At 40.0% G+C, this 24790-nt stretch overlaps 2 protein-coding genes across 4 annotated transcripts; one reads left to right on the top strand and one right to left on the bottom strand.

Annotated features, from left to right (window-relative positions):
• Positions 1 to 8935: 8935 nt before the first annotated feature.
• LOC108886466 (amphoterin-induced protein 1) lies at positions 8936 to 16900 on the top strand. Of its 3 annotated transcripts, XM_051074397.1 has the most exons (3): positions 8936 to 9328; positions 9611 to 11209; positions 16700 to 16900. In XM_051074397.1, the coding sequence occupies exon 2, from the start codon at positions 9678 to 9680 to the stop codon at positions 11205 to 11207; it is 1530 nt and encodes a 509-aa protein (XP_050930354.1). In that variant the 5' UTR covers positions 8936 to 9328; positions 9611 to 9677; the 3' UTR covers positions 11208 to 11209; positions 16700 to 16900. The 3 variants fall into 3 exon arrangements, with proteins under 3 accessions (XP_050930354.1, XP_018536865.1, XP_018536866.1); XM_018681349.2 differs by lacking the exon at positions 16700 to 16900 and having other exon boundaries at positions 9611 to 14655; XM_018681350.2 differs by lacking the exon at positions 16700 to 16900 and having other exon boundaries at positions 8936 to 9213; positions 9611 to 14655.
• Positions 16540 to 24671, bottom strand: LOC108886467 (pepsin A). The gene is made up of 9 exons (XM_018681351.2): positions 20686 to 24671; positions 19709 to 19859; positions 19506 to 19623; positions 19072 to 19190; positions 18750 to 18946; positions 18512 to 18628; positions 18251 to 18395; positions 18055 to 18153; positions 16540 to 16817 (listed from the first exon to the last, which is right to left on the bottom strand). Exons 1-9 carry the CDS (start codon positions 20763 to 20765, stop codon positions 16692 to 16694), a joined length of 1152 nt encoding a protein of 383 aa, XP_018536867.1. The 5' UTR covers positions 20766 to 24671; the 3' UTR covers positions 16540 to 16691.
• Between the last annotated feature and the right edge of the window lie 119 nt (positions 24672 to 24790).

Here is a 24790-nt window from a genome sequence, read left to right on the forward strand (position 1 = left end):
CACATGACCTCTAGGTGACCTCTTAGTGTTTACTCATGAACCCTTGCACATGCATGACGCACTACTCCTCTCATATCTAATCCCTTATTTCTTGTTCCTCTCCCAGTGGATTTATTTTTGTCAGTCAGTAATGATTCAGGTAGTAATTTCATGGATTAAAGTGCCCTCCAGTACAAGATTTACTGAGACAGTAAGGCATTGATTAGGCCAGGCCTCAGCCTCCACTATCCCAGCTTCTCAAACTGGGGCTCCTGTTGCCACGGTGATCTTTTTCATATACGGTCCATCTCATTGCTCTGTCTGTGGAGGACAATGAAATCTGGGCTATTACAGGTAAGGCTACTCTATTGAAGGAGCGGGCATGGAGCTGCTGAATCCAAGGTGTTTTTAATTTGCATTTGTAAGGTTGCCCACGATAATACACATGACATTTGCATTTCATGGAAATCACATCTTGCACCTCTTTCACCAAAAAGCATGTTTCAATTTGTAGCACCTCTTGTGAATTGATTGATTAATCTAGTTCAGTAATAGCCTTATTATAATAATGTCACTGGTTAAGTCACTGTGAGAACTGTGGTCCTCTGGTGAAATATTATACTGTTTGTTGCTTTCAGCCCACATATGGGTGCACTTACTGCATCAGGAACACACAATTACAGATAAACAATAGTGAAAGGCACTTGCTACTCACATATTGTGAGCTACTGAATAATAAGTAAGTATAATAATAATAAGTGGTATTCAAGTTTTATTTCGCAGATTATGTGTATCACTATATACTAAAGCTGCAGTCTGACAAAAAATTAATCATGATTTTTTTGAACAAAAATTCCACAACTTCTCTGGTTCTAGCCTCAAATGTGACAATTTTCTGTGAGTCTTCGTCTTGTATGATATCTTTTTTTGTTTTAGGTTGTTATTCAGATAAAAAAAATAAGTATTTATAAACTCTGCCCCATTTTTCACTAATTCTGACAAAATTATTGATTAATGATAATAAAATAAATAAAATAGTTGCAGCCCTACCACATACCACTATGGTCCTCGTCATCATTGTAGACCATTTTTTCAGAATATGTAAATTACATTTTTATCCACAGTTGCACAATCCAAAAACCTTTTATCTTCGAATATCAAACATCACAGCAGTAAACAAACACTGTCACTTTTTGTGATGTAGATTCCTCTATCTTAAATTTTACATAAGCCTATAGCAACCTACCATGTTGTAAACTTGTGTAAAGCTGACTGATTACAGGCTAATATCATCTGTCTCCTCCAGTCAATACTTCTGACATGAAACATGCCTGGACAGCAGAACATAAGAAAACACGATGCAGTTGGGTGGAGAGATTTAATGACCAGCAATTACTACTGTTGTCATGGTGAAGATGTATCAAGATGTCTGGTAACACTAAGGAAAGATGGGAAGCACACACACTTGTCTAACACATAATGCCTCTCAAACACTACATGGAGGTGAAACAGCAATTCAAGTATGTGTTGTGGTTTTGTGTGTTGTGTGAGGGTAACTGTCTGTTTGCATCTGTATTCAGGTATGTACACCTCACTGTGTGTGTGTGTGTGTGTGTAAGAAAAAGAGAGAGAAAGTGTGTGTATCAGGTGTTGACTCATGACAAAAATAGCAGAGTCTTGCTCGGCCGGCAGCACCAATCACTGCCACCACAAATACAATGGTTTCCATGGCAACCTTGAAAATAGACTCCACATTCACACTCAGAAATAGCAAAGGACGCTGCACTAACCCCAGAGAGCCCCTACTGCCAATAATAACTACCCATAGATATGGACAGCGCAAATATCAGCCGCACTCAGAAATAAAATCATGCCATTACATTTACCAAAACATAATTACAGCAACCTACACAAACAATCAGCTCAGATTCAAATGCACATTTAGTATGGTTGTACTGGGGTATGGGAGAACATTAACCAGCTTTATTTTTAATAACATCAAAGCAAAAAGCGCAAAGAGTCGAGCTGCACAATACCTGACATGACTGAAGGAGAGATTCTTTACAAATGTCTAACATACTGTACTAACAAGCGTCTGTCATAATATATTTTTCAGATATCTTAAGCAAAAAAAAAAATGTGCTGGAGTGATGTTACTGGAGATAAAGGGTAAAGTGATGGATGTTGCCTTGGAGACACTTGGGGGAGGAAGGTTTATATCGCAGCAGACAGTCAAACAGAGGATGGAGGAGCAGCTAAAACAAAGTGACTGTGTGTACCCAAGGCAGCAGAATAATGTCTGTCAGGTTATTCTTGTGAATGTTCGCCAGTCTGAAGCGTCATCATTCCTGCAGATTCATGTGTTGTTTGGCTTTGGGAATTATACACAATGTCGGATCTTATTATAGTGGATCATATCAGACGTTGCGAGTGAATCATATTTGGAACAATGGTTTTTCTCTGAATCACTGTGCCCCTGAAAACAGTTTAAAAAGCTAGACAGTAAAAGTTTCCACTGGAATTTGTAAATACTGAATTACTGTTAGTCAAGTCAATTTTATTTATATAGCACCAATTCACAACAGAAGTTATCTTGAGGCACTGTACATATAGAGCAGGTCTAGACTATACTCTTTATCTTATAAAATTTACAGAGAGAGACCCAACAGATCCCACCATGAGCAAGCACTAGGCGACTGTGGCAAGGATAAACTTCCTTTTAAAAGGTAGAAACCTCGAGCAGAACCGGACTCAGGGTGGGCGGCCATCTGGTTAGGTTTAGACAGACTGCCAGGCAGGTAACCACTGTTACATACATTACTGTCAGATTCAGTAATGTATGTTTTTTGTATGATGATGATGGGTTTTCCTCCTTCCTTCCTGTAACTACCCACATGTCTGCAGAAAACTGCTTTTTTTTCAAACACAAAGTGATCATTTCATAAAATATGACATATTTTTACAGGTTAAACTACTCAACTACAATATATAACATCATTAAAATACACTCCACCTCCACTAGCTACATTTAATGCTGCTCAGACATTAATGGAACTAAATGGCTGAATGGATTAAAGTAAATCTGTGAACTAAAGAAATAAAAGTTGAGGTCATGTCTCATGGTAGCAGTGTTCTAGCACTTCCAACAAAATGTATTAGACCGGAGCTGTGTCTGAAAGAGGCTGCCATCTATAACTGTGTAGATGAGTGTGGAGGAGGTTCAGATGTAGCTTAACAAAGTATTTTCAGTCACTGCTGGGCTGAGACTTGTTCTGAGAAGCATGTTTACCAGATTATCTGGATGACTCTGCTCAGTGAAACAATGAGCAGATCTTTTTACATCAGTCCAAGTTTAAGGTTCAGTGAAGCTCTGGGATTTGCTCCACATAACTCAGCAAACCCACCTCTCCAACAGGCCCCTGAACATGCTGGCTGTGCCAGATGGTGGCAGTGTGTCCACTATAATGTACATGTAGTGAAGTAGCTGCTTGTTTCACCAACTGAAACAGAGAGTGCAGTAATGTCTCTGAGACATGTTTTGGTATCTCAGTATCTCAGGGACTCACATGCCTAAATACAGTAACAGACAAGAGATATGTTTTTAACAAGTAGACTTCTAACAAACTTTTGGTTTGAAATGAGATGTTTTATCTGATGTGACAAATCTAATTGTGTATTCACTCACTTAAATACATAGATAGTACAGACACATAAGACGCGTACACACATTAATAGAATTACTGTGGAGATTTCAGCGCGGGAAATGAGCCTGAATCTTTGCAACAATGACCCAACTCGAGACAGGATGTCATTAAGAGTTTGATGATGAACTTTGATCACAAGCTGAGAAATATGCATGAAAGTCATTGTCACCAAAGTTATTGTAATTCATCCTGAGGAGAACGCAAATGTCTGGCACTGATTTTATGGTAATTCATTCAAAATTAGATATTTTCATCTGGACTAAAGTGGTGGGTTTACACAATACATCCATGCTCACAGAAGTTTTAGTATACTGTCATCTTTTCTGCTTTCACTCTGAATTAGTCTGTGATACATGAAAAGAAGCATGACAAAACCTGAGGCACAATAATTAACATTGACCCTGTTGTCTACTTGTAATTCAACACCAAAGACTGAACCTGAAGATCTGCTGGGTTGATCTCTAACCTTTGTAATTATCCAATGATTATATAAGCTGCCACTTGATGCCACTGTACATCTACTTATACATAATATATGGACACAACACTCATTCAGGTTCAGTATCAGTTCTTACAAAACACTTAAATCCATTTAATTTTTCTGCTTTGAGCAGAGAAAAGGCTGAATTCATTTATCTGATGGAGAGCTATGGGCTGAGATGTTTATTACCCTAATCTGCTGCCACTGTCCCAGAGCTGCGCCTCATTTATAATTCACAGGAGAACTGTAAATCTCCTGAGAGCAGAGCGCCCATCCACCAGGCCGCTGCTTAAATCAACCTTGATATCTGATACCTCCTGACCAAACACACATCAGGTTGAATCAGCTTTGTGAACAGGAGAGGTGAGTTTACATGACTCGCTGATGACGTGTGATGAAGACTGCGTATAAATACAACATTCACGAAAAGACCAAAAGCAATATGTCTGACCTATGGCTCTCAGGCCCCAAGCCAGACATGTAAATGTTTAAAACAGGTTTTCAAAAAAACATTAAAACATCAGTTAAAACAGTTTCAAACAAATGTTACTGGAGCAGGAGAAAATAGTGTATTTGTTGGGGTTGATTTTCAGATGCGGATTAATTCACATTTGGTCAACCAGTGAGTATTTACATCAGCAGGACAGCGTTTGTGAGATTGACTCAAAATAAACTACAATTCCCATGTTCATAGTAATGAAGGAAAGTGTTAACCTGTGCGACTCTGTGGCTCTTTGGTGTCTGGCTTTGGCTGCACAGATAATAATATTCTTTTCATGGTCTTTGTTGACTGTTCACTGCAATTTCAGCCCATACATAAAGCATATATATATATATATATGAATTTCATCTAAAGAAAACTGCCATGAGGCCGCACATCCGCACATCATGGCATTTGTTCAGCAGAGGTAGCATAATGTGTGTGTGTTTCGTGCATGTGTCTTTCTGTATCCTAAAGCTAAAAACACTCTGGTAATGATGGGTAATTACTGCTACTGAGATCGATGTCACATTATTATACAGTGGAGGTTGCAGATGCGTCGTGCCTGCACAGCTCGGTCTAAACAACACAGCTCCATATCTCACAGGATCACAAGTAATCATGATGCATATTGTTGCTGTACAGCACAAAACCTGTGTCTCCATATTTTGTGATTTGTAGGTTGTTAAATAAACCAAATGCTCAAATATTCAGGTAGATTCAGACATTACATCTGTGTTGTGGACTAAAAACCCTTAGTGAACTACTGCTAGGTGTAAATTAATCATTTTTCTTTCTCAATTTACAACACAACAGACCATGCTTCATAGTTTCCCATGATGCTCAGCACCCACTGTGGCAGTGTTTAAGATACATTTGTCGTTAAAACTCGAAATGAAAAGGGATCATCTTTATCTCTTAAGTCCAGAATATAACAAACAAACAACTCTGGTAGAGGATGTGAGCTCATATCCTCACTGACATCCAAAAGAGAGATTAATGATGATAATAGCAGATAATATTACTCAAGTTACAGCACTGTAGATGAGCTAATCAATATATAACATATTCCACTGGGATGTTCAAAAAGGTTTGAGTCTATTTCTCATCACATCCCTGAAAGCATTAATCATCTTCTTCTGTGGTGTAAAAAGGAAATGTGAGAGAATGGGAGAAGGGTGATTGGCTACATTTTCCTCCTAGCATTAACTCTTTCACTTAATATGTATATATGATTTATTGTTGTTATCATCCATAACCTGTGAATGATTTTGTAAATGTGCTGAAAAAGCATACATGACGGCAGCTCCTTATTTTTATAAATGGTGTTATTCCTGAGACACAGCACAACTTTTCAGTCATTTCAGTCGGTCATTAAGAACTTTTTCTTTTTAGGTATTGTCCATGTTGTTACGTTTCAACTTTTCATATTGCATCAGTAGAAAGGTCCTAAATGGATTTTAATAACTGATAATAATAATTCTTTATAGTCATTTGTAAGACTGACACTGTAGAGTTATGTAGCTAGCAGATTTATTTAAATGTGCAGATGATAATGACGAAGACAATATGTTTGACTGTTTATTTAACAGAGAAGTGATCATTTCAGTTCACTTCAGCCTTCAGTTTGGGGTTTCTGTCGACAGGATGTGGACAATAAATTTTATTTAAAGTCTGAGGGATGTAAGGTATCTGGAAAACGTAACATTGTCCTGTAAAGTGAGATCTCACTGTGTGACTCGATCCTGCATTGAAATAGTGCCCCGATTTCTCGTCACAGGTTAAACCTTTTAATCAAAGACTTGCAGGTCAACATTAAGTGTTGCATGTCAACCTTTAGCTCCCAGCTGATGTTACTACTTCTCTTCAGTGTTTGCTTTCCTGCCTTTTGGCACAGTTACGAGTGAGGATTAATGTTTCTGAGGATGTCAGACAGTCAGTATACAGTATGATGTTTATGGTACACCCCACCCCACATGTGTTTGAATGTACAGCCACATATTTTCGGTTTGTTTCTCCCGCTTTACTTTAAATTACACGTAACATGGTAAATCATATTTTCATATTGTCTGTACCAGTGTCAGGTTCCACTAAGATCCTTCTTATTTTAAGCCCTTCACAAACACACACACATGCACACATCTTACCTTCCAAACATTTCCATTACTGATTAGATGACACTTTACACTGCACATGGTGCTCTTGTCATTTGCTTTCTCCAATGTCACCTCATTTCTGACCTTGGCATCTATATCAGCTGGATCTCTGCACCATTTCATCTTCCCATCTCTTTTTATATGAGGTGACCTTGTGACCAGCAGATTGATAACAAGATACTTCGCGTATGGCTTCACGTCAGTCAGACGGTCGTCTGTCACCTTGACATGTGCATCCTCGCCCTCTTCTCCCTCCACAGGTTCAGACTCCCATCACAGACCCACAGTGTGCGTGTTGTGGTTAGGGTTACACCCATGTCATGTTGCTCTCTAGATGCCCTAGAGATCACCTGACCCGCTCACCTGCAAGGCCGACTGTCCCTCGTTCCCCCATCAAATTCCCCCAGTGTGAGCTTTTTTCACAGCGGACACACTTTGACTCGTCGTAGCAGGAGAACCACAGGTGTCTCTAATAAAATCAAGGATGGCTCTGATCTATTCGTGTGTGTGCCCCAGGGAGTCATGATGGGGTGACGGTGAGCCAGCGTGCACAGTGAAGCAGCCAAATGGAATTCAGACATCATTCGCTGACGTGTCTTAATGTTTTTCTTTAAAAAGGTCTGCTGGGGCCAGTTTTCAGCACCAGTTTGCCAGATTCTGTGTTGCCTTCTTGTTGTAGTGCCAGTTGTGGTATAGTACAGTTACATGCCTGTTGTTTATGTCCCTGAAGTAAACCGCCCATAACAACACCTGGTGTGCTCTCTGTCTGTATTTGAGTCCTTCCAGTTTGCCAGTGATCCCAACTATGGCAGCCAACAATATGAGTGCAGCCAGTGTAGCTGCATTAAAGTGCACTCACTTATGGCTAAATTTACATCTATATATAGCTCAAAGCCATTGATGTGAATAACAATGCATTACTTACCCAGTCAGATTACCAACCAAGCAAAGCTGGCAGCTGCCATGGCACCCCTAAACATTAAGACCTGCGATAACTCAAGGCTCACTTTGTTTCCTCATTTTGTGAAAAAGTACAATATTATCTGACATGATACAGGCCTTAATGTACTTATGGTTCTGCTGACGGTCATGCGTCAAAATCCAGTTTTAAGACCGTCATTGTTTTAGTTTTATGCTTTTAAGTTGCACCTTCATAAAATTATGTGTGATAAAATTACCATACAACAAACCTGTAGTCAGGTAACATTCCAGCACAGAAAAACTGCACACATTGCACAACAAGTGGGAGGAACCAGGGGTTAATTTTGGGCCCAGTGGCTAATATTTGTCCCTTAGCAGGTCAGCGTGGTCAGTGGAGACAAGGCCAGAACTCTAGCAAAGACAAGCTGATCAAAACAAGATGGAAGAACCTGCAAAGATCCTGAATTACATAACTAGTTTCAGTGTTTCATGATCACAATTTCTTACTGATGTGAAGGCTATGAAAAGTGTTTTATCCAGTTTACAGGACAGGATTCAAAGCTGTTTATGTTAACTCTCCATATTGATCCCTCACACACACTGCTGCATGCACATCACGTCCCAAGCTAAAGACCGCAGCTGCAGTTCACTCACATACACAATGAGTGCTCGCCCTGTCCTTCACCACAGTAATAAGATGAAGCAGAGGGAAGGGGCTTTATCATTAAAGTCATCATCGCACTGAATGAGCCATGGCTGCTTATTGCGTCCTTAAAGGGAAGAAAAATTAAACGGTCCCTGAGGAGTCCTCCAACCCCCTTTGTTTGTGAAAAAATGAGGGAAGAAAAGGCAAAAGGGACGGCCCTCAGTAATCCTCCTCCTCATCTCCAAGACAGTTCATTCCACAGATGTTACATGACAATCAATTTTGATAAAAAAGGTGAAAGATTTATTCAGAAAGAGTGTACTTGACCATGTGTAGTATCCCAACTATGTAAGGACTGATCCACACAGTTCAATGTAATTTTATCTATTGACACATTTCTATTTTACTTTTTATGTCTTTAGAATATTATAGTCATGTTTTGTTTTTTGTTTTTTTTTTGTTAGTGGCACTCGATGTAAATAGAGAGAGGGAGAGAAGGGGGTGGGGGGGGTGACACACCCCCTGCTCTGCTGTTTGCTCCCCTCGGATCAACTATCAGACGGTTTCCTTATCAGTGAGGACCGCGGACAGGCTTTTCCGGTCATTCTGAGCTGTTGCAGTGTATTCGCCCGTGCGTCCCGGTGACAGACAGGAGGGGACCACTGACCACAGCTAATCGCTGCCGCCGCTGCTGTTGCTGCTGCTGCTGTGATGAAGAGGATGTCACTGTCCTGCAGCGGATTATCTCCAGGACTGGACTGTTGAAGACTACCCCCCAGCCTCACACGCTCACCCTGACTCCCTCCTTTCTTTTCCTCTTCGGATCTCAAGAAATCGACAAAAAGGTAAAGCACCAGCGGGCGGGACACTTCAGCCTGCTGCTGGGACAAATGAGAAACTGACACAGTGAGGAGATTTGATATTGGGATGGTGATAGGAGGAGGCGACTGAAACAAAGCGGTATGTTTGTTAATCTTTTAAGCTACATACAGAATGCTTTTCATTAATTTGATGACGGGATTAATCACGCTAATTATTTGCTGGCGTCATGGTGATATTTTTTTGCTGAGCAAACACAACTTTTTAACACTGACCTGGCTGCTGCAGTGCGCCCAGGAGTGCATTAGAGGATGACGTGCTGCCAGCATTAATGTCATCTCAGTCTGCATCTTTATTATGTCACACAATCTTCAGTAAAACAGTGTTTATTTATTGATCTAACTGTACAATATGTTCTTACAGCTCCATGACACTCCACTGTGAGGACTAGGTGAACACATCTAGGCTCCCTACAGTTTAGAATCCTTACATGATGGGGGACTCACACTGCATTTCCCATCGTGCCACTGAGGCAGCACTCAGAAGGAGGTTTATCACAGTTCTATCTTTTGCTTTACTGCTACCAGCGGTGAGCATCAGTGCTCAGTTAACCCCCCTGGACTACCGCAAGACCTGTGTGTGCGCCAGCAACATCATCAGCTGCTCCATGATGAATCTAACCAACGTTCCCAACGGTCTTCCACAATACACAGCTGTTCTGGACCTCAGCTTCAACTCCATCAGCAGGCTGCGTGCCGAGTGGACCACCGTCAGACTCAGCAGACTGGACAAACTGCTGCTCAACAACAATGGCCTCACTTTTCTGTCCTCAGAGGCGTTCGTGTATGTGACAAAGCTCAGATACCTGGACCTGTCATCTAACGGCCTCCGTCTGCTGGATGAGCTCATCTTCGAGCCGCTGGAGCACCTGGAGGTGCTGCTGCTCTACAACAACTACATCTCGCAGATAGATCGCTCAGCTTTCTCTGGCCTCGTCATGCTGCAGAGGCTCTACCTGAGCCACAACCAGATCTCACGCTTCCCCTTGGAGCTGGTGAAGGAGCGGAGCCGGCTGGAAACTCTCAGACTGCTGGATGTTTCCTCCAACCGCATCAAAGTCCTGCCTCTGCAAGAGCTTCAGGCTCTGCCCGCATGGATCAAGAATGGTCTGTACTTCCACAACAACACTCTGCTCTGCAGCTGTGAGCTGTACGACATGGTGGCAAGCTGGCACCTCAAGGAGCTCAGCTCTGCCACTGACTTCAGGAGCAGTCACACTTGTGTGCTGCCAGGGCCGCAGAAAGAGAAAATGGCCATACTGGATTTGGACAAGGTCCATTTGAACTGCAGTGAGGTCAAAATTATGGATAAAGAGGCCTATCTGGAGCAGTTCCTGATGCTGGACTGTGACACCAGGCAGAAGGACATAATAAAAAGCTGGGCGCTGCCTGGAAACATCCCACTGTCTTCAGCAAACAAGACTGCAGTGATGCGCTCTGATGGCAGCCTCCAGCTTGGGCCCCTGAGAGTAGAAGACTCAGGGGTCTACACCTGCTATGCCACGAGCGACTCCTTCAATGAGACACTGTATGTAACTGTAGTGGTGTTTAATTCCACTGCGAGTGGTGGACTGGAGAATCTAAAGACAGCCTACACCACCCTCGTTGCATGTCTGGTCAGCATAGTCCTGGTTCTCATCTACCTCTATTTCACGCCCTGCCGCTGCGCTTGTTGTCCAGGTTCCGACCTGGAGAAAGACAATCCCAGAGACAGCCTCCACTCTTCGACTGTCAGCATCTCTCAGGCACACGAGGAGACAGGGCAGGAGAGAGTGGAGGGCGGAGGCTTCCCCTACAGACACGTGGGCTTCCTGGACATCAAGGACCAGCTGGAGCAGAACGGGCGGCTGAATCCAATAGGTGAGGAAGACGAGGAGTGGCAGGGGGACAACAAGGAGAGAAGGAGGTCTGACGCAGAGTCTGTCAGCTCTGTGTGCTCTGATACCCCCATGGTGGTGTAAAAGTAAGTGGCAGACCCAGTGATGGCTCGACCCATATGGCGGCTCCACAGAGATTTGTATGCTTTGAATGTGCACAAGATTCAAACGTTAGCATCTTCCAAACAAAGTTAAAGCTTTAGCTGGCTCTCACAGTTTAGTAGCACTGTTTCAGTAGCATGTACTGTTCATAAAAAATAATTATCAGTGTAATGTCACCAAAAAAAAAAACCCACCCCAGATCATCCTGTTCATACCTAGACATATGTGGTAAAAATTGTCTTTTTCATACAGGACAGAAATTTAAATGATCACTACTTAAAGGTGCTCTATGTATGTTTTTGCTATCACTACGTAGCCAACATTAGCATTAACTGTTATTTATTTACCAGCTGTTTCCTAGAAGAAATGTTGTGAGTTCAGCATCAAACTTTATTCCATTACTAGTCTCCAGCAGTGAGAACAACACCAATGCTAAATCTTGTTTTGCTTCTTTTTCTATCACTTCTTTTCTTCTTACTTAAGTTAGCATGCTAACCAGTTAGCCCCATCCCATCTCGAAATACCACTTTGAAACAGTGAGTCACTGTAACGTCCAGTCTGCCCACAGTCCAACATGAGAGGATGAAGAAGTAGAGCTGACCAGAGGACGTATGCTAACAGCTGTTTATGCTAATGTTGGCTATGTAGCAAAATCTTACATATTGCACCTTTAACACGGAAAAGTGGCATTTGTGAAGACACAGAAAGTGATCATATTTTCATGAGGGCACATCACAAATTGTTTTTTCTGTGTCTAAAAATAGCAATTATTGCTTTTATTGTTTTCACTTATCAGACTTTTACCAGTTAAGTGTCAACTGACCCTGCAAGGAACTGTAAGAACATAAGAGCTTGATGGAAGATGCTCAGAAAGGAAAATACCAACCATCAGCAGTAATTACTCAGAGACAAACAGCGTGAAAACATTTTTGATGTTATTCCTTAGTTTAACTTGCTTCTGAATATCCTGAGGCTGCACGTTAGATAAAAGTTATCCACCTGTTTCATGCACTGGGAATCTTGGCACTACAAAGATGAGAAGTTTTAAAGATGTTGGACAGAAGCTGCGGCTTGAAAGAGAAACTCATTCTTATGCAGAGCTTGCAGAGCTCACTTAATTATCACTGCGAGCTGTTCAATATTTTATGCTTTACTTTACATTCCTGTTTGGTTGGCCTTTACAGGACATGATACTGGATTACTCTTATGCAATTTATCAATTTAAATTACTCCAGATCTGAGTGTGATTTAATGCTCAAGTAATAATATGTGTTTTTACCTTCTGTTGAAGTGTTTAAATAGAAAACTGCTTTTTCAAAAGTCTTCAAATCTTGTATGCAGATCTATTTTAAAAGTCATTCTTGATTCAGCATAATTACAGAAGCAACAACACAGTTTTGTGATAAACTGTGCTTTAACTGCAAATCACTTTATTCTGGTTCTGAGGAATCATAGTTCCTTTTAAATTTCTCTACGACAATGACAAGAAAAACAAAAGGCTTTCAGATAAACCATACAAACCATCTAGTGTTATTCCTATTGACCACAATGGGCACATACACACTGTAGGTATTACTGACACTGATATCTAATTGTGTACATCAATAGAAACTCAACTATTGACTATTTATGGATAAATTGACATGAAATATTGATTCAAGTTGAGCCTGTAAATAATCTCTTTTTCTTCTTCCCACCAACATGACAGGTAATTTCCCAGTATTTTAACTTTACCTGAGGGGTCTGCAGAGATATCACAGTTTCTAACTCAGAAAGATAAGCATCATAATAAGCTAAAGCTCATTTAAATCTTAAATAAACATTCCACAAGTCAACAGTAACCCAGCTGTCCTCAGTGCAGTCAGTACAGCTGCTGCAGGTTTTGTTTCCTGATGACAGATTTCAGCCTCAGTTTCTCTAGTAGAGAGGTTCCCAACCTGTTTCACTTTTACTTAACACAACCTCATAGAAACATGCAAACCCTCATTGCAGGATGTATGACTGTGAGCTGTGAGTAATCTAGTAAGAGTGATTTTCCCTCCTCAGATTACTTGAGCTGAATACTTTTTACAGGCATGAAGAGGTAAAACTATGCAGTGTTTCACATGAATATGAATAATAACAATAATTATATTATTGATAATGTGTTTTCCTTACCTTAGTAATCATCTCACAGCCCCTTAGATTCAGCACCCAGGCTGAGGAGCCAGTGCTCTAGTCTGAACATTTTGTAAAGGGTTAATCATGTTACAATTGTAAGAATTCTGGTTTTGACTGGATTTTCATGACAGTGAGTTCAAATTCCAAAAAATAATAAAATAATCTACCGTTATAATGCAGCAAAAATGATACAGTATTATCAGAGTGAGATTCAGACCAGCAACATCAATGCACATCCTGCCATATTGGGTAGTTAATAGCAGCCAGGAAGCATTGCTCAGGGGAAACAACTGGGAGCGAGTACCATCTACTGAATGCTTCTGGGCATTAGTGCCCAACCCAGAGCAAATCAGCAAATGCCAGCCAGCCAGCCAGAAGTCTCATAAACACAGTCAGAAATAGCTGCTTGTAGCACAGCCAACACACAGGCTGCCTGACACAGCTGAAATGTAAATATAGAGGTAGACGTTTTCAAACACGTCTTAATTTTAGTTACATCACTAAAATACCTTGTAACTGTTTTTTAGAGGCTTGGTTTATAACTTGGATGGAGTCACCACAAAAGCTGTTTTCCATTCTGTCTGCACACATATGAATCAGTAAAAAATCATGAGCTAGAGTCCCATACCAATGATGTTTTCACAGATTGACACAGAGCACAGTTTAAGGTAATACTATCACTAATAATAATAAAAACTGAATTCTTATTAACTTACAAATCACTGACATTGTACTCATTAAATTCAGACTCCTCTTTACAGATCACAGACACACAAAGACGCACATGGTAATGTAACAGTGAAGCCACTTAACAGTGAAATACAACAGTCCCAGATAACAGATGTAGCAATGGAAAGTGCTTTTACTTTGAAAGAACAATTAATTGTATCCTCATTCTCATGGTGCTTTTTCAGAATAATTTAGGTGAATCTACACCTTAATTAAATGTCTTTATAGAACTCTGAAAAACTCGTCATAACATTGTGAACATTGTCTAATAGTATTATAATGTAGCTATACATGCTGAGGAACTTCATTAAATTATATCTCTCGAAGGGGCACATATCTACTCTATGCTAGTGTTGTACATATTTCTCTTATAACCAAAGACTGAGCTACGTACATACATTGAGAATTAATAACCTACATGTTCATTGTTTACAGTCGCTAGTTATATCATCATTGGTATGTTAAAAGGTTACTTACTGTTTCTGTGTTAAGCCACAAACTTATACTTTAATATATGCAATAAAATACTTACTGTATTGTATTATTGTATATCTTGTCTGTTAATGTATTGTCCCTGTATTTCATAAACTATAAAAATATGGCAACAAAGAGAGTGAATGATGTCTATTATATACTGAGAGGTCAAATGGAGCTACAGTTACAGAACTTTTGAAAAGTGAAGTAAATGGAATAGTTTCATGTCTTTATGTTAAATACGAAGCTACAGACGGTTAGCTTAGACTAGCATAAAGGCTATAATTAACATATGCTAATAAACATGCCCCGTATTATTTCTTGGCTTGTTGCAGTAACTTCCAAGAAGTGCACTCCTCTAAAAGTCATTATTTTTATACTTAAATTTTTATGTTATAATGTGTTAATCAGTGAGCTTTAGAGGTGCTTGTGGGTGGAATTTATTTCTCTTGGACAGGGCCAGGCTAACTGCTTCCAGTCTTAGTGCCACACTGAGCTAACCAGCTGCTGGCTGTAGCTTAATTTTTTAAAATTATGTCTTCATGCCTGTGTTAGACTGTATACAGTACAGAGATTAGGAAATTAGTGCGAAGAGAGAGATGAGGAATGGCATGTAACAAATGTCGGAACAATGTTCCAGATGAAACCTGATGGTGACCTAATCTTGATGTCTGTTTAAACTAAGACCAGGATTCAGTGGGACTCTACCGGCTTCAGTTGCAGTATTACACTAATGACACAGCCTTGTTCACTTGAAGGTGAAACAGGAGACCACACAGATCGCTGGAGCGGAAACTGCTCACCCAGGGAGTCATATTTATTGCACCTGTCCCTCAGACTTACTTTCTTCTGGCAACATTTGTCGTTGCTGGCTTTTCACCCTTATTTGGATCATTGACCACAGGATCTCCCTGAGCAGTGTGAGCACTGTAGTCTGTACTCTAGACAGAAAACAAGTCAGGTGGATCACTATCATACTTGGCCTTAGACAACCTGATGTTTGAAGTAAAGTTTCGGGGTCTCAGATTGTCTCTTAGTGCTGTGTAGTTCTAGTTCTATTATCAGAGTTATCAAGATTCGCCTGTTGTCATTAGTATGTTGAAGTTGTCTGCATTTATATGCCTCAAAATCTTCTCCTTCACATGAAGCATGCTTCATCTTATTTCGTGACAGGACAGTATTTGTCCAGAATCATTATTTAAATCAGGTGTGAAACCTCACCTGCTGCCCTGCAACTCCTCTGCTGGATGAATGATTCAAGAGGTTTGCAGTGATGTCCGTCCCTCTGTTTCAGTAGCTGCGTGTCTCATGTTACCATGTTTACCCACAGTACATGCAACAACAGCCAGGTGTGTGTGACTAGATTTAACAATTTGGAAAATGCAGCACAGCAATGCCAGGTAATGAATTTAGTTGTTAAGTTTAGGTTTAAAAGTATTTAATTATTAGAAGGAATGGAAAATAATTGCACAAATAAAACTGTTCACAAGAGCCATGAGAGGGTTAATGACAGCTGATCTGTGTGTGGATGCACGTGTTTAAATGGAAAAGAGCTGAGTGACGCATCCCCCTCGGATATTAAATCACAGGTTATAATTAGAACAAATGCAGCAGCCTAAAGAAAATCTCAGATCGCTGAACATCACAGACACAGATGGCATGAATGTAAGTCAGCGCCTGCCGACAATGACTGACTGGCATTTGGTTCTGTGTTTTAAAGACTGAATTCAAAGTAAGATGACTCATCTTCTCCTCAGGCCCCTCCCAGGAGAATCATATGAATGGCAAAGTGACTGAATGTGCAGTTTAGTGAGTCCTCTGCCATCTAGTGGCCACCAAAACCCTGATGCATAATGGAGTATATCATTTGGACTGATTCTTGCCTTTACTCAATATTCCTGAAGACTTTACAAGCTCCTTTACAGCAAAAAAAAAAAAAAAAAATGCTAAGTTAAAGGTCTGAAAGGCAACATTTTATTAGTTTCATTCAGGAATATGAATGTTTTTGCAGTGAATCTTGGTTATAAAAATAAAGTCCAGTACTTTCTAAATATCTCAGGATCTCTCAGAGCGACAAAGACTAAACCCTCCAGATCTATTTCTTCACACAGCCTGAGCAAAGCCCACCATGTTGTTGCTGACATCGAAGGCGGTGTAGAACTGCCGCATGAAGACCTCACCCAGGATCCAGGTGCCAGGTGCGAACCCTGTCCTGCACCCGGATGCAGACTGAGGAGGGAGGAGAGGGAATGTGACTGAATCAGCAGAGTTTATATAAATACTGAAATATCTAAATACATTTTCCCAGCCTACTTTTTGAACTGTTTTTTTTACAGAGAGCATGTCTGAGTCGGCTGTTTATTGACTGTTACCTAACTAAACCTGGAACCGCTTTCTAATATGGGACCAGATCATTTTGGAAGCTTACACAGAGAGGTGTTGTTATTCAGCCTAACCTCACTGATATAAGAGGGGTGGACAAAATAATAGAAACACTTGCCTGAATAACACTGTAGAAAACTGAACATTATAATCTCCATGAAGGTGGGATTTATTGCAGGATTGTCAGACTGTTAGACTGCGTTGGTTTTAGCTAGGTGCTCCTAATAAACTGGCAACTGAGTGAATAGCACATAGTGTAAATCTCACCTGAATATATACAGTTTGTGGACCAGTTCTTGTCAATTTTTTAATGGCTCTACCAAATGTTTAAGTTCACTTGTATTCGTTTAGCTTGACGTCTGTGTTCAGCTGTTTGTCTGTACCTTTACCGTCCTTTGTTCTGTGCACTGTGTTTGAGATTATCTGAGAGTTACTGAGCCCTGGCTTCAGTCCTTGTACATGTCAACATATTTAAACATTTTTCAAGTTGATGCTGGTTTAGATTTATTAAACCATATATCATTCAAAACTCTTTTAAAAACAAAGTTTGGATTGGCAGGTTGTTGAAAATCCCTCTGGCTGGTGTTTATACTTTCTAAGTGGAACATGCTTTGTCTTTCAGCTTTAATTCATCAATAAGAGCCTTCCCTCCAACACTAAGTGCTGGAAAACAACTGCTACAACAACTACTAATCCATTTATCCATTCACTATGTCAAAGGGTTACGAGTTTCTTCATTTTACAAGTTGTTAATAGATGTATTTCTTTGGATGCAACTATTTCTCAGAGGGTAAGTGGTTGAGAACTCGCTGAAGGATTGAAGAGCTAAAAAGATAAAATAGCTTGTCCTGGAGGAGGATCTACACAAGCAAAATTGATTTGTAAAAACCTAACGACCCAAAGGTTGTCCATCCTTCTTAAAGGATTATTATTATAAATATCTATTCTGTATATTACTAAGTAAACGTTCCTAACAATGGCTTCATAAATAATTTATCAGCAGTGATAAAGCCATTAGTTATCAACTCTTTAAGTATGCCCTTGAAAGTGGTGCAATATATCTGTGTGTTTTTGAAATACAAACCTTAATGATATACGCTGATGGAGGAAGAGAGAAGCTGTAGCCGTTTATGTTGAACACAATGTCTGGCAACAGATTCATGCTACTGCAACTGACAGCAGCCTGCGAGACAGAAATGTAACATGTTTAAAATTCAGTCAAACATATTTAAAGTAATGATCACTGAAAAAAAAAAAAAAAAAAAACTGAAAACACTCACATCATCATACTGGCCAGGGGCGGCTCCCAACCAGCCATTGATGTTGTTAATGTCTTTGCTCGGTCCGATGATTAGAGAGGTACCAGAGTCCACCACTGCCTCACAGCCTCCAGAGCATGCAACAGTGTTCCCATTAATGGTGATGCTGAAACACACAGGAAGTAACAATGGGAAGGCAGCTAGTATGTAAATCATAAGCATTAAACAGAGGAAGCATAGTCATGGTCTGTTGTTAGAATTCATGGAGAGAAATAAAACTACCTTTGTATCTGGATGTTCCAAAAGTTAGTGGCACCATAGAGAGGGATCCAGTTTATGCCTCCAGTGTAATATGAGGGATCTGTTCCTCCCAGAATCAACATACTGCCCTCTACAGAACTGGAGGTGTGGAGATTGCAACAAGCATAAAACACGTCATCTTTTATATGATAAATTAAATACAAAGTCACGTATTTGAAACTGCATTATGTTGCTGTCCATGGTTCTAATAAGACCGCACCTGCTCAGGTACATGGAGAACATGTACTGTGGGATTTTTCCCTGGTTCCACAGGTTGTCAAATATAGGTGTGCCTCCTTCAATGGACAGGCTAGGGAAAGCCAGACCAAGAATCCCGTCCCAGGGCACAGATCCCAGGAAAACCGCCTCTGTTTCAGTGAGGCCAAACACCTGGTGCACCACGTAGAGATCACTTATCTGGTGAGCAAAAATATAAGCACTTTTTATGGGTTTTTTATGGGTTTTTACAGGAAGTAGAACACACAGTCCAATATCTGTGATTGTGGTACATTCGATGTTAGTTGTGGATGGTTTATCCTCACCCTTATGATGTCATATCCTGTGCTTCCTGCTACAAATCCGCTGTTGTATGAGATGTAAAAAGGCTTTGTGCCAGCCTGAAAAGAGGAGGATGCTGAGCTGTTGAACCTAACATGACCGTCTACAGACCGAGAGAAAGAAAGAGAGAGAGAGGTAAATCAATACTGGAAAGAAACAGGTGAAAGAGCTACTTATTTTCTCATTTGAGAATTGTGTCCAAAAATGGTGGCACAAAATTGTTTCTTTTATCCGACCAACAGCTTGAAACTTTAATATATTCAGTTTATTTTCATATATGACAAGATAAAGTGCCAAGTTATCATATTTGAGAAGCTGGAACCAGCAAATGTTTGGCATTTTTGCTTGAAAAATTATAAATACAGGATTGTGACTCTATTAAAGTCTCCTGACCATGAAACACTGTCATTGAACTTACCGCAGGCAGAGGTGGTGCAGCTCACAGAGGGAACCCACAGGTCAGAGGAGCCGGTGTCAAAGAGAACTTTAAAGTATTGAGGTGGATTCCCGATGCCAATCACACCGTAGTATGTTGTCTGTGCTCAAAATAAGATTGTTTAGTTGGTTTGTGTATTTTGCGTTTGCACAGTGCGGAGTGTACAGTGATTTCCTGCCACTTACGTCTGGGTCAAAGGTCATGGGCACCTCACTCTGCTCATTCCTCGGGAGAAACTTTGCAGCGGGGTTGTATGGAAACTTTCTCCTGTACTCTTCAAACAGGCCTCTCTCCTCCAGCAGCTGCCTGGCTGACTTCCCTCTCATCAAGGGAATCCTGTATAGACAAACTGGAACTATTAGTTACACATACACCCCACAGCACAGTCATTATTTCAGCTCAGTTTAGCAAACATGTGGGAGCATACTCACAAACATCTCTGAGAACATGTCAGACCCCATAACTTATCCTAAAAAGGAAATTCAGCCCAGGGGGTGATTTAAGGGCAGCGCACTGAGCCAGAAAATGTCATGGACTTGTTTCGTCTCAGTGGGACGCTCAGTTGACATTATTCTCTCACAAAAATGGTCAGTGACAGTTTAAGAACAAGATCAAAGTCTCAGAGAACTGCTGAAGGCCCCAGAGCAGTGGAATCAACAACATCCCTCAGCAAAAAAATATTGGAGCCTTGAGCAATACTGACAATTTTAAAGCCTCACCAGTATTAGGACTGAATATAACCAAGTGTCAAACTGACTGATGTTACAAAAAAAACTCAAAATGCCTTCTCTGGCTGATCATCATACATCCACCGGGCTCACTCACTGTCATGGCATCTATGGACAAACTCAATTCAATGTTTGCTGCTTGAGCTGTTGTTGTTGCTATCATTTGTCCAAAATCTTTGGAATAACACACTACAAACAGTGTTTATGGTGCTTATTTTGAACAAATTTTATTTGTGAATTTGAATAATTTCAAAATAAATCTAATAAATATCAGATCAGCATCATCATTCAGAATTTCTGCATTTCACCACCAACTCTTTTACAGCTGCTGACACTGTGAAAACATCTTCAAAGATCACATTCTGCAAAAGTTTGTTATAGCTTATTTTTAATTAGCTGAAATACATATATTGTAGGTTTGTTTCATATCTTACCTGAGAAGAGCCTGTGAGAAGGCCAGGAGGGCCAGCAGCACAAAGGCAGTCTTCATCATTTTCACAGTGAGCCAGTACATGTGTCACACAAGGGCAGGTGGGGTGTTTTTATAGAGGTGAACAGTGTAGTCTCAGCTCCACCTTCTTACAGAAACTCTTGTAACAAATGAGCTGATAAGAAACCACTTAACAGATTATATAATAAATCAAGTAAGATAATGAAAACAAAAGGAACCAAGTACGTTTTTTCTTAATCTCACGTCAGTCCATGTACAGTTGATATGTTTACTCAGTTACTGATTTAAAATAAACTCAGAATCCAGTAACTGTCAGCTGAATTAAATTAATGTGTTAACTGCTGTTTGAATTGCTGTGCAGAGTGTTTCATCTTTTCTTCAGACTGTTTGAGTTCCTCCTTTGCTGATAATTTATCTATATGAACATCTGAATAACAGCACTGTTAACTTTGCCTGTTGCCATTTAGAGTAAAGATTTAAGATGATGGATGACATTTAAAATACAGTGATTTGACAGTGAGAAATCTAATCTGACATTTAGCACGACTCGTTTGACACAATCAAATAAAACTAATGCAGGTTCATTTCAGCACCTTATAGTTGTGGTAGTAAGTGGTGAAGTCTGACTTTTCCCACAGTTTCTGTTGACTTTTCTCATCTTCTGCTTGTTCTTAAAACAAAATGTAAAGGTCCATCAGGTCTGAACTGCGGTGCACATTCTGTGTTGCTGACATGTATTTGTAAGAGACATAATTTGCTTTTTAAATTTAGTTCTTTCATTATATCTGAAACCCTTTTCACACTGAGAGGATTCGTAAGTGACGCAAATGTTACAATGCTTTTTAAAAGATAAAGATCTAAACACTGCAGACCTAATGTTATTGACATTAGTGCTTAATGTCTCATAATTAATTTTCTCAGCTGTCAACTACAAATCACCAGGATAAGCTTATCACATTACTTATGAAAAGAAACATACTGATACTATATCATTATTCCCCTCTGAACACGTCCTCTGTTCATGTTTCTCTGGTAGTTTGATGCTGCTGCACCCAGCTCTGCCCTCTAGAGGACAGAGAGTCTAAAAACCAGAACAGACCTAACACGCCTTCACTCTATCAGGGCAGATGTTACAGGAAAAAAAAAAACACAGCATCAGTGGGTATTTCAAAAATAGCTGCTTTTATTTAAGCACACATTTAATCTAATTTACAATATAAATAGAAAATACTGCAGGTATAAATATGATAAGTGCAAATCCAAACTGTACTCACCAAGGCAAAGTTTCTCTTGTCAGACGTGAAACAACTTTTCATTGTTCTCTCATAACTTCAGAGTTCATTCAGTCATTCTGCAGATAAATGTCTTTTTCAGAGAAAACAGAACACATGGGTTTTCTTTCTTCCTTGCGTCTGTGCTGAGGGGAATAACCTGAAATACTCAACATTTTAATGACACAGACAATCAAAAACATGTTCAGACACTGTTTGGTACAGAAGATTCAAAAGACCTGGAACAAAAAAAATAAGTTAATTGCGAAAAGGTTAAAGAAATTTCTTGTAAGTCATACACACCATTCAGGAAAACTGCACTATATCAACACGAGCCATGAGTGGAACAAGAAGCTGTTTTTGGTACAAGAACTTCACCATTCTATGAATAAGACTATGAGATTTTACCAAGAGATACTTTTAAGAATCTGAAATTCTGTAAAGTTAATCCGATTTAGACTCTACAACACCTTAGCTCACTAACAGCACATAAATACAGCACAAGGTGTTTATAGATGTTGCAATCAAATGCTCTTTAAATATCAAATATCTGGTTTGAAAACAAGAAAATCCTTCAACTTATTATGACTGGAGAATAAAATTAGTTTTTAGTTTCTAGCTTTACGTGGGAGTGATGCATATTATAGTCATTATCTGAACTATTCTGGGACAAAAAGATAATTCTTAAATTCCTATATCGGTGATATTTCCCTGTAACATTTGCACCACAGAAATCCAATCCCCTTATAACAAGAAACCGATCAAACTACTGGCTCTTTGGCTTCTGTTTCTATCAACAAAATCCTAAATTTGACATATCTGACACAGCACAGCTGAATATACTGTACTGTATTATAAGTTATATGACTTTCATGTTCCCACAGGAGCTTATTCAGCTGCCTATTAAACACCACAACCAGTGACGACTGGGGTCGCTCCTGCTGATGAGTGGTTATACATCACCTAGCTGCAGTGCCTGCAGCTAATGTTTCTCAATTAGAGACCTTCATGCCTCTTGTTCCTATGCAGGGTGTCTTATGTTGTCTTATTATATCTCTATTAAAGCTGAAACATTTTTATGAATGAGACTGAACTGCAGTGGAAGATATTGTAACTGGAGACTTGATGTTACTGACATTAGTGTTGAAGATAACTAAAAACATTTAGTCTATTTCCTATTCTACACCAATATTTAGAGAATATATATAATTTTGTATACAAATATTCTGTATTTTACAGCAACGTTACTTTACAGATTATGATTTTACATTAAAAAAAACCCTTACCAGTTCATCTGCTTCTTACAAGTTAATGCATTAGTAACAATACTCCAGTTATTTGACATTTAACACTCTGACAGGTATGACAAGTATTTTACTTGGACACATTTAAACATATTTTTCCCAATTAATTGTTTAAAAAATCTGATTGCAGGACCTTTACTCACTAAAAAGTATTTCTACAACAGGGTACTTTATCAAAGTCTGTCAGTGCTTTATCCACCAGTGACCATGACTTACTTGAAAGGGTGTTCGTCTAGATTTCCTGAAATTATTTGTAATTTTGCAAGCTCCAAAAAACAAGACAAAATATACCAACAGAGAAAGCCAGCCAAAGAGACACAGAAATGAAAAGTGGACTCACCAACACTGACAGAAAAAAACTTCATGTTATATACCAATATTTACTACAGGTCTACTAAATTTAAGGAATGGGGTTTTTTTACCTCCTTACCAGCTTTCAAGTTAGGCCCAATCTTCTATGTCTGTAGTGTTCTTAAACATTTGAATACGTACCCATGTCAGTTGATTAGGCCATCTTAATACTTTACCTGTGGAACAGGAGCAGGTTCAGCCAGGGAGAGACTCAAACCTGTTACGCCTCACAGCTCCAGGAAACCATGAGTCCCAGCCTCAGCACTGTGTGGATGCCTGGCGCTGCAGTGAAGCTGCTCAGGTCCCTTTAGCGTGGAGATGAAGCAGTGATGAGGAGCAGCAGCACTGTCTTGGTGAGATACATCCTGCAGCATATTCTGACAGCAGGACACTCTTCACTTTGGTTTCATATGCAGTTTGGCACAGAATGTTTTTTTAAGTACGTACATCAGATCAACAAATCAACTTTAGATTAGGATTCCCTGTACAGGAAACTGGCAATCTTTTCTCTTCTGTTGCGCTTCCTGTCCTTCCTTTTTTGGCAAATAAAGCAGAAGCTGTCTCATCGTCTCATCCTCCTCCCGACACAGGATGAGACATGTGAAGTCTGGCCCTAGCTCAGAGACCATCTTCAAAACTCCAATGCAAGAACAAGCAACTAGACAAAACAAACACCGCTCCTTCTCAAGCTGCTGCAGAAGCCAAACCAACACTGCTGGAGCCAGATGAGAAAGTCGACCGGGGTGGGGCGGGGGCCTTCAAACGCTGCTGCGCTCCCACTGAGAGGCTGTCTGTTGGAGACAACCACAGTGATTTTGGCCGAGAGACGGAACCAGACGGATGAGCAACTCTTGCTGGTTCTCAGCCACACCTCCAGACACACAGGCCAGAGGCGACTGAGGAATAAGTCACACCTCTGAGGAGACACAGTGACTCTAGATTTGCTTTTGCAGACGCTCTGAAAAAAGTACTCTAGTATGGCCAAATTTCACATGAAAAGCTCTTCACAAAGAGGTCATTCAACAAATGATGAACATGAAAACACAGAACTGAGAGGCTGTCTTCCCTCGATTCTCACACTTCCTCTCCTTTCTGCTGAGAAGGCTCCCGCTGTCAAAGTGATAAAGCCTTTAGAGTTTGATAGACAATTCCAAGAACAGAA

The sequence above is a fragment of the Lates calcarifer genome, linkage group LG12 (assembly GCF_001640805.2).
Source record: "Lates calcarifer isolate ASB-BC8 linkage group LG12, TLL_Latcal_v3, whole genome shotgun sequence".
Lineage (NCBI taxonomy): Eukaryota > Metazoa > Chordata > Actinopteri > Centropomidae > Lates > Lates calcarifer.

Bases quoted from the DNA above. Each gene is read 5' to 3' on its own strand.
- LOC108886466 (XM_051074397.1), top strand. From the start codon at position 9,678: ATGATGGGGGACTCACACTGCATTTCCCATCGTGCCACTGAGGCAGCA.
- LOC108886467 (XM_018681351.2), bottom strand. From the start codon at position 20,765: ATGTACTGGCTCACTGTGAAAATGATGAAGACTGCCTTTGTGCTGCTG. The intron at 18,947-19,071 runs GTGAGGATAAAC...TTTGCTCACCAG, and splicing joins CAGGATATGACATCATAAGG to ATAAGTGATCTCTACGTGGT. The intron at 16,818-18,054 runs GTTTGTATTTCA...CTCCCTCCTCAG, and splicing joins CATCAGCGTATATCATTAAG to TCTGCATCCGGGTGCAGGAC.